General features: G+C 31.5%; 2 protein-coding genes across 2 annotated transcripts in view; both read right to left on the bottom strand.

Moving 5' to 3' along the window:
* LOC111638631 (multidrug resistance-associated protein 4-like) overlaps window positions 1–2325 on the bottom strand; it is a 32679-nt gene extending 30354 nt beyond the window's left edge. Inside the window, exon 1 of the mRNA XM_023384382.1 lies at window positions 2257–2325. Within this exon, the coding sequence (XP_023240150.1) occupies window positions 2257–2325 (69 nt within the window). The remainder of the gene's footprint in view (window positions 1–2256) is intronic.
* A 6691-nt stretch (window positions 2326–9016) lies between these two features.
* LOC111638620 lies at window positions 9017–10834 on the bottom strand. The gene has a single exon (XM_023384371.1). The coding sequence runs from the start codon at window positions 10832–10834 to the stop codon at window positions 9017–9019; it is 1818 nt and encodes a 605-aa protein (XP_023240139.1).
* Window positions 10835–11065: the final 231 nt, after the last annotated feature.

Below are 11065 nucleotides of genomic sequence, written 5' to 3'. Positions count from 1 at the left end.
CGATACAAATTGTTTGGGCAATTTGCTTCCTCTAATTTAGCATGGATTAGTGACCACCATGCGTTATCAAAAGCACCTTCTATATCAAGACTGAGAGCAATTGTCCAGTTGTTATTTTTCCTCCCTTCTTCGATATCTTTAATTACTTTTGATATAGCATCTTCCGCTGAACGTCCTTCTTGAAACCCGTATTGATTTTCGTTAAACCATTTGTTTGAATTTAGCCAAGTTGTAAGACGATATACTATTAATTTATCCAAAATCTTTCCCAGAACAGGAAGGAGAGAGATTGGTCTATAACTTCTTACTTCTTTTCGATTTTTGTTTTTACCCTTATAGATTGGTAAGATTTTCGCAATTTTCCATTCAGCTGGGAAAACCGCAAATTTTAAACAAGAGTTATATAATTCGTATAGAAAATTTGGCTCTCTGTTATTTATTTGTTTTACAATTTCTATTGTAATTAGATCATGTCCTGGGGCTTTCCCTTGTTTAAAGTTCGATATTACCCAAGATATCTCTTCCTTTGAGAATAACGGATCATTTTCACCACTTGTTTTGTATTGTAAACTTTCTCCTAACTTTTTTGCTCTCTGCTGTCTTTATTTTTATCATCTATTTTAACGAATTCCGTAAGTAATAATTTTAAGCTCTCCTCTGCTGTAGCTGTAACAGATCCATTCTCTTGTTTAATTTCTGTTAACTGAAATCTTATTCTTAATTTCCCAGCTGTGATTTTATAGATTAAACCCCAGGGGTCTCCAGCACATTTTTCACAGAATTGTATCCAACTCTTTTCTTTACTTTCTTTTATCCTTCTCTTATAATTTTTCTGTTTCTCTAGATATTGTTCTCTAAAAATAGTTCTCAAGTTCTGATCGCTACATTTTTGTTATCTCTTTCTTTTTGCTCTTACTTTACTTTTTAATGCTTTTAATTCAGGAGTCCACCATTTCACTATTTTTTTCCTATCGTCGTACAGTGGGATATTCCTTTCAATTGCTTTTGTTATTATCCGAATTAACTTCGTAAGTACTGCTTCTGCCTGGTGGCAATTTTCCATATTTCTCAAATCTATCTTTGCAGATTTTAAGTCTTCCATTATTCTTTCCCAGTTAGCTCTTTTTAAGTTATACTTTTTAATACCATTATAGTGAATCTTCTGATTAATTTCAAATGTAATGTACCTATGTTCAGATAGACTCGTTTCATCACATACTGTCCATTTATCATCCTCATTTATCGCTCTATTATTTATTATTGTTAAGTCTATCTTTGAACTTCCATTTGAGCTTTCAAACGTGCTTTGCATATCTGGTTCGTTAAGAATGAACAGGTTTTTTCTGTTTACAAATTTTTCAATTTCGCCTACTCTAAGATCAGAGTTCTCATCAAACCATACATACGAATGTGCATTTCTGTCTTCACCTAATATTCCGTGACTTTGTTGGTATCTGCTGCATATTCTGTCTAAAATTTCCAAATGGGTAGTGATATTCACTTTCATTGGGAAATAGAAATTGCTTACTATCCATTTTTTATTAGCATTTAAAAGTTCAATCGTGGTCATGTGTTGATTGCAATAACCTGTTAACAACATACATTAAATATTTGGATTATTTAGGACAATAATAGTTCATGGGGTTTCCCCATCGCTGTTATATAGGACTTGGGTTTTCAAAGGCCAACCCATAGGTTTTCTTTCCCGACAATACGGTTCTTAAACAAGTATTATATTGTAGTGTTGTAGTTTATTACCCACTACCTGTGATACAGCACTAATACTTCTGTCTAGTTAATTTGCAAACATTTTATTTTTCCATTTTCTATTTCTGTTCTTCTATTGTTATTTATTAAGTTATCAATTTCCATAATTTATTTTAGCTGTAATATTTTTAATAATCTTTTGTCTTTCGTGGCATTCATCGCTTACTGCTTTATGGGTGAAGGTTTTTTGTTTTGATTTAATACAGTTTATACAGTTAGGAATATTATCTTCATTTTTGCATTCGTTAAACCTATGATCTCCAGCACAATGTGTACAGTAATTGCGATCATTGCGACATTCGTGGGCTGTATGCCCATATTTACAACATTTGTAGCTTTGCAGTATGCTAAAATATTCCTTTAATGTACAGTACATCTAACCCATCCCAGATTTACCTTTTTCTGTTTTAATAGTAGTAGTCTTAATTTAGGGGAAACCTCACATATCCAATGTTTAACGTCATCTGCCTTTACCCATTTATATTTTACCTTGATATCCTTAGTGTAATCTTCTATATCAACGTACTCTGTAGTAAAATAATCATTCTGTTTATACATTTTGTCAATTAAGGCTTCTTTTCCTATTTCTTTTGGGACATTATATATACATATTTTAGGCATTATCTTTTTTGGTTTTCTAGCAATCAAATCTTCTCTTTTATCTATTTCTTTTATCAGTCTTTCGCTTCGATTAATATTTTCTACTTCTATTAGAATTGCCTTATTTCGTAATTTGCGGACATTTTTTATTCCAATCCCAATTTTAACAGGGTCTATAATATTTTTTACCTTATTTTTAATTTCCTCTGATTCAACGTTATTATCTTTATGGTTTATTATTAGAGAGGTTGAGGCGCACATTTTAAACGTGTAAACGTGTACGTGTGACGTTCGGCGCCGCTTTCCCGTAAGCCTAAAAGTTTGACAATGGTGTTTGGATAGTCGGAGGAATCACGCTCGACATTCTAAACACCATCGTCAAACTTTTAGGCTTACGGGAAAGCGGCGCCGAACGTCACACGTACACGTTTACACGTTTAAAACGTGCGCCTCAACCTCTCTATTACTATTGCCTTACCCTCTTTTTGATGCTGTTTCTCTTCCTTTACTTTGTTTGCATATGTTATAACCTGTTCATTCTTTTTGGTATTACTCAGTAATTTATCTATTTTATTATTGATTTCGTTTATTCGGCCGTCAATTTTTATTCTATTATCTTTATATATTTCTACTATTATTTCTGTTATAAATTGGACATGGATTTTCGATCCTAATTTGGAGCTAGCATATTCTTCCATGTATTTAATGATTACGTTTTTAACAAAAAGAATTTGGGAGAGACCGACATCTTCCTCTTCGTCGTTCGAATGTTTTTTAACTGGAGAACAACTAAATTCTTCCATCATGATTCAGTATATACTTGTAAAACTAATTTTTGAATAAATAAAGTGAATTACTAATAACTAAAACACTACTAATGAATAAGTAATCAAACTGCAATAAATAATTTCAGAAATATATGACAGTCTATCTATCTAATGAAATTAAAACAGAAAAGTTTAGACTTCCGGTTATGATAATTTAGAACATATATATCGTTGGCCATAGTCATGACAACCTTGAAAGACAATAATTTTAAAATGGAATGATTTGTTGAATCACTATAATTTAAATTCTGTCATACGAATTTTAATAAAGTTTTTACCACAGTTTACTGAAAGTGTCTTCTCAGTGGGAGTGAAATATCTAATTCTAAATTCAGTCGGAAGCTCGTAATTTAAATTTGATTTCCGACCGGAAGTTGATCGAAAATTACAGTTTTAAGGCCAGAAAATGATCCCAAAACCTCAAAAGTTTTTCAATTTTCTTTTTGATATACCGGCAGATATATCACCGTAATGAAGTCAGATTTATCGTTCACTTTCGTTTCGGTGGATCGGTCAGGGCCATTTTTACGCTATTATTTAAGATTTAAAAAAAATATATATTAAGCCTACTTGATTGTTTTCTTATCCTATAGTCTTCCAATAACTAATGACACACAAAATATCGCTATTTACAATAGATATCCACAAAAGGACACAAAAATCTCAGGAGCTCGAATTGCAACATCCTTCCACATTCCTATTCTATCCGGCATAACCTATATGCCGGATAGAATAAGATATACTTGTAAGTGTCAGGCCTTTTCTGCAAAATTTGACACCAATGAGTCACTGTGTTTACAGCTGGATGACCTTGAGAACAGCTGGTGTTGGATTTCCCGGGACATTCTCATAGACATTTCATGAAAAGAAGGGTTTAAAGTAGGGTGAATACTAGCTGGTCGTATATTTTTAAATATTTTACAAAAATTACGTTTTTTATTGCGATTTCCGACCCCNTAGCTGGTCGTATATTTTTAAATATTTTACAAAAATTACGTTTTTTATTGTGATTTCCGACCCTACCCCAACTTAATTAAACGTATATATAATAAAATCTATTAATTAAAAAATTAAAAAACTATTGGAAGTCGTTTTTGACATCAGAAACTAGCTTTAAATAACTTTACCAAAGTAAAATCTGTGCACTACAACTTTAGAACGATGAATGAAATATGATAAAAAATACCATTAAAAACAATGAAGCTTTAATCATACGTCATTGAAGGTAGATTAAAATCACGATATAAATTTTTTTTTCGCGCGGGAAAAATTTTTGAAAAAATTTGGAGACAAAAAACATCCGAAAATTAAAAACAAAATCGGTGGTCCTAACGACGGTTTGTTTTGTAACGCTATGTATCCTGCCCGAGTTAACTCGAGTCCGGACGGCAAGGTTTAATTAATAATTTTATAATGTTTTACTCCATAACATCACAAATTCTAATAAAAATAACAATATAATATGATACATACTCACTTTTATATTTTTGAACATGTGCTCATAAAATCTTATATAACTACAACTTTCAAAGAATTTGTATCTTCTACAATAGAACGTTGCAGTAAATGTAAGTATAATCGTTTTACAGGTTAATTATATGCAGTATAGAAATATTAAAAACATTTTCAGGAGAAAACATACATAATTTCACAATATATTTCCAGTTATTTTCTGATACAACACTGTACGATAAATACATTACAATCACTTTTTTCCATAGCGCCACCCCTTATATTGTACCATTGTTGATCTATTTGCATACCATTTGATATATTGATTAGATTATCATCTTTAAATTTTATAATCTCAATATGTTCTTTAAATTTACGTTCATACATATCTTTTTCCGAATGAATTATTTTCATGTTATTTCTATTTGACAATTACTATTTTTTATATGGTTTAACCATGGCAATTATTGTATTTTAATCTAATTGCTGCTTCGTGTTCTTTAATTCTTAATTCTAATGTTCTACTAGTTTCACCTATATAATTTTTTTTTTTGGATTTTGGCAATTACAATTAATTTTATATACAACTCCTGATTTTTTAAATTTATTAACACCCATTTTATATTTATTATTATTGTAAATATTACGTGAAATTTTATCGGTCAAAGATGGGGCCAGAACAATATATATATGTATGTATGTATATATATATATATTTTACATTTTATTACAATTATTATAAACATTATTGATATAAGGAAAAGCTTTGTAATTCTTATTTTATTTATATTTGATGTTAAATCTGTTTTTAAATACTGGTTGTGCCACACTTTTAATTTGTAACTATGGTAATTATTCAAAATTAACTTATTTTCTAATTCTTTTAATTCAATTTTACGATTTATATTATTAGTAGTTCTTGTGTATATATATTTTTAGACCCATTATGTAGGTGTGTTTTTATAGTTTCAGGGATGCAGGATTGATAATTGATGGTTTTTTGATGCTACATGGTTTTTAAACGTATTAAAAAAAATTTGTCTATTTCATTAGTTATTGTTATATCTAAAAAATTTATTTGGTTAAATTTTTCTAATTCAATATCAAATTTTATATCTTTACTTATATTATTTATAGCATTTAAAATTATTGTATCATTTGTTATTTTATTATTATAAATTAAAATAAGTAGTCATCAACATATCTCATCACCATTTTAACTCCATTTTTGTATTTTTTCATTTATATTTTTCATAACTAATTCAGCAAGTTTTGGCCCCATCGTTGACCCCATACTGACACCATCTATTCGTCTGTAAAATCATTATAAACCTCAAAACAATTTCTGGTATATGCAAATTTTATAAGATTAATTAGTGTTTTTATGTTCTTCGGGCGACATTTGCAGTATCTTTTAGAGTGACACGTTATAAACCCTTGCTTACTTCAAAATGTTATCATGGATGCTGAGCGAAGTGTTAATAAAGTTGAGGGTGCGTTCTGAATGTTAATAAAGTTACTGTAGAAATTGTAAATCCATTACGAGCATAAAGTCGATCGAGAAGACTTGTTTGCTAACTGATAGAGACCTGATGGATTACATTAATGCTCATAACATCAGCTAAAACATTTCTGGGAGCTGCACGTCCCCTATCAACATTAAGCATCCTAACTAAAACAATCGAACCAATTTCAACTGCAGAAAATTACCCTAAATTTCACTAAAAAAAGTAAAACGAACGATTCTATGACGCAGATCCCTGTACTATTATTGTGAAATAATAACCAGAACAATTCTTATTGTTTTTGAAAATTTTAATAACTACGAGAAATGTCTTAGGATTTTTAGGCTTTACCACAGGTATTAATTTACATCTGATATAAAGAGTGCCAATAGCTCAATGGCATCAAGGTTGAGAAAAGCGAAATCCTAGTCGGATGTAATATACAGTAATACTTTAGATATCGTCGGTTTGGGATTTTGCCGATTGTTTTCGGAAGGATTAGCGACGAAAACCGAAGTATCACTGTACAGTGTACACCCATGTACCTAGATTCAATGTGCATTATTTCTATTGCTTTTGAACAGAGGGTAGATTTATCCTAGATTTACCCTAAATTAAGACTACCCGAAATATTACTGTGTAAGGTTGAAATTACTCTAGAAAAGGATAATTACTCTAGAAACGGCAGCACTGGTCAAGAATGAACACAATACAAACTTCGCAAGTGTTTGCAATGCGCCTGTTTACAACTTATTGAATACAATCTATTCTTTGTATCGTGGTTGCATCAGCTAACGTTCAGAACGCGTTATGGCTTTTCTTTATCACCACAACACGTAGTGGTCAAATATGAAAGCCATGAGCCGAATTTCATTTGTGGTCGTTTTGAGTTAGCCACAACGCGTTGTGGTCGTTTTTTTTCGCTCAATAAGCGATTTCAGTCTTTAAGTTTAACATGTAGGCCTATATAAACACATAATAATAATACATTTATATATTTTGTTGCAAANATAAACTCAATAAGAGCATTGAAACATGATGTTAGATTCATGGAAGGGTACATGCTTTCAAAATCCATTACCTTTCCTACCTCATCATTCATTAAAACCAACTCCTGTAACTCTTTTACCAACTTATTTGGATCATGGGCGGTGTGAACCGAGTAAAACTCACTAAACTCAACATAATAATAATACATTTTTAATCATTTTAGAATCAGTAGTGTGTATTTACTGTAAATGTATATACTGTTGGGTTGTTTGGAAAGTAATTTTGTTTTTTTTCATGAAAAAAAACAATTTTCTTATAATATATATGTTATTGAATTATGTAGTGACCATTTGTGTCATCTTTCTGGTAATAGCATGATTCCATTCATAAAAGTTCTGATCTTTGCTTACAAAAAACTTGATCCAAGTGATTTTTGACATCCTCATTTGAAGTAAATGTTTTACCATTTAAAAAATTTTGTAAAGATTTGAACAAGTAATAATCTGAGGGTGCCAGATCTGGCAAATATGGTGGGTGTGATAGCACATCCCATCCAAGTTGTTACAGCTTATGACAAGTTACTAAACTTGTGTGAGGTCTGACATTATCATGGTGAAACACTACACCTTTTCTGTTGATCAATTCTGCCCTTTTCTGTTTGATGGTATCATTCAATTTGTCCAGTTGACGGCACACTTCCAAATCAATTGTGGAATTATCTGGTAGAAACTTGAAAAAAACAATTCCCTTAAAATCCCATCAAACAGAGAGCATCACTGTTTTTTGAAGAATATTAGCTTTCAAAATGCTTTGAGTCAGCTCATCTCTTCTACTTCATGATCACTTGCATTTGACATTGTTATACATAATTCAATTTTTGTCATCAGTTACAATTCACTTCAAAAATAGATCATTTTCTTAATGTTTGAGAAGCAAATCACAAATATGAATGCGACAGAGCAAATCTCTTTCTTTAAATTAAGAACATGTGGAGCCCATATATCAAGCTTTGAAATGAAACCAAATTGTTTCAAGTGATCATAAACAGTTGAATTCAATAAATTTAATCTCTTAGTGATTTCTTGTGTTGTTATTCAGTGATTTGCTTCAATCAATACCTTTATTTTGTCTTTATCAGCTTCAACTGGCCTTCCAGAACATGGTGCATCTTCAATATCAAAATGCCAGAACAAAATTTTGCAAACCAAAATTTTGTTCATTTTGGCATTGTCGTTCTGTCAACACATCTTCTCCATACACGTTACACAATTTTTGTCTTGCTTAAACAGCATTCTTACCTTTTCGGTAATAAAAAGACAAATTATGCTAAAAATGCTGCTTTTGATTTTCCATATTTGATGGGACACCAAAAAAAAAAAAAACAATTGCAAAAAAATCAAACAAAATTTTTTACAAATAAACCTTGAAATGTCAGTTGTCAAATTATATAATGACAATATGATTTAGAATGAAATTGGTAGGTAAAAATACAACTAATCCCTCTAGTGGTAAAAAAACAAAATTACATTCTGAACAATCCAATATATATACAATGAACTTTCACTATTTTTACCTCCTCAGCTGTATACTTACAAATATAATATAATCACACACCAAACACTTGCTGAGCTTATTATTAATTTAATATTCAAACGTTTTCAGCCTACTTCTAATAGGCCATCCTCAAGAAATTACTGTTCTAATATCGAATACATAGCTTTCGAACAATTTTTAAATTTAAAATTTTAACATATTTTTAAAATTCCAAAACGTAAAATACTAAATATTTAACCAAAAATAACATATTATATACAATGTAAAAATAAACCTATATAACGTATAATATACATTAAACGAGTTAAAATCGCCACCAGTTTAAGGGTTTTTAATTCCCACTTGTTTTTCTATCACGTATTTCCATGCTGTTGGAAGAGCATTGGCGTCCTTGGCGTTTAAGCAGTTGTTATTTATTTTGCTCTTATATATCTCCATTTTTTCCATACCAAAGGCAATAGTTGGGGAATGGACCGGTTTAATTATCTTTGCCTCATCCCACTTTACACTTGCTCCATCCGTTTGCGCCATAATTGCCAAGATGGTGTTGTTGTGCCCTTTACTGACGTCATACATGTGTTCTTTTATACGCACCCCCAAGTTTCTTGTGGTGACACCCACATAATCTTTCGCTACTCCTAATTGCTGATTTTCAAAAGGAATTCTATAAACTCCAGCCTTTTCTTTCATTCCTACCTTGTCCTTATCATTCCTTAACAATCTGTAGATGTTTGGCGCCCGTTTATACACAGTTCTCGTGTCTTTATACGTACATAATTCCTCCATTATTCCCTCTACATTCTTGTTATATGTAAATTTATTAAATCTATTTTTCCTACCATCCCGTTTGCTTGTCCCTTGTTTGTAACCCTTGATCAATCCGTTAATTGTAGACGTTTTGTATCCTAAATTTTTCGCAACCTTTTTGATTCTGTTAATCTCGTTAAGTCGATCCTGTATGTTGGTGCAATATAAGAATGCTCTTTTTATAAGTGCCTTAAACGATGACATCTTGTATCTGAACGGATCATTAGACCATGCCGGAATATATAGAGGAGCATGTGTGGGTTTTAAATACACCGCTGCTTGTACACATCCTTGCTTAAACTTTATGTCAATGTCCAAAAAATGGATCTGCATAGGGCTTTTTTGTTCCAGTTTTAGTTTTAACCCATGATTATTGTTATTTATCATACTTAAAAATTCTTCAATTCTTCGTTCATCCTTCCAAATTATCAACACGTCATCTACATATCTTTTGTATAATATAATGTCCTCCATGAATTCTCCTAGGACCTCCTTTTCGAGTTGACGTACTACCAATTCGCACAAGAGCCCCGACATGGGACTACCCATTGGGACTCCTTTCCTTTGTTTGTACACTATCCCATAGAACGTAAATAAGGATTGGTAACACATTAAATCCGCTAGCTTATTTAAGTCCTCCATATACGCTGATAACCCTGGATTATCTTGTACTATAAACTCAATAAGAGCATTGAAACATGATGTTAGATTCATGGAAGGGTACATGCTTTCAAAATCCATTACCTTTCCTACCTCATCATTCATTAAAACCAACTCCTGTAACTCTTTTACCAACTTATTTGGATCATGGGCCACAAACATATTATCCTCCAAGTCTTCGTAAATATACATTTTTAATCTCCTCTTAAGTATAAAAGTTGGTGCACTACATTTTTCAACTACCGGTCTAATTTCCTTGCTCTCCTTGTGGGTTTTTGCAAACGCAAATATTCTGGGTATTCGGGAGCAAGGGTTATGCGACTTCTTTAATAAGGTCATGTGTTTTGCGAGCGGTGTTTTTTCAAGCTTTTTAACCCTGTTGTTCGTTACTGTTACAATCTTTTCGTCTACTATGTCACATTCAGTTTTCCTAATATAATCCTTAATAGCTTCGTTATACCTTCCTCTTTTCATAATCACCATTTGCTTGGTTTTGTCAGCCTTTGTTAACACCAACTGATTTTTTGTTAGCCACTCTTTTGTATATTTTATATTTAACCCTTCTTTACATTCTACTTGGTGCCTTTCCTTTTTTCTGAATACCATCTTCCATCTAAAATAATCCCTTTCTACTTCATTAAACTGGAACAAAAAAGCCCTATGCAGATCCATTTTTTGGACATTGACATAAAGTTTAAGCAAGGATGTGTACAAGCAGCAGTGTATTTAAAACCCACACATGCTCCTCTATATATTCCGGCATGGTCTAATGATCCGTTCAGATACAAGATGTCATCGTTTAAGGCACTTATAAAAAGAGCATTCTTATATTGCACCAACATACAGGATCGACTTAACGAGATTAACAGAATCAAAAAGGTTGCGAAAAATTTAGGATACAAA

Source organism: Centruroides sculpturatus, unplaced genomic scaffold (assembly GCF_000671375.1).
Source record: "Centruroides sculpturatus isolate CEXI.00-Female unplaced genomic scaffold, Cexi_2.0 scaffold142, whole genome shotgun sequence".
Lineage (NCBI taxonomy): Eukaryota > Metazoa > Arthropoda > Arachnida > Scorpiones > Buthidae > Centruroides > Centruroides sculpturatus.
Note: the sequence above shows the minus strand (reverse complement) of the source record. Positions and strands in the feature narration are given on the sequence as shown.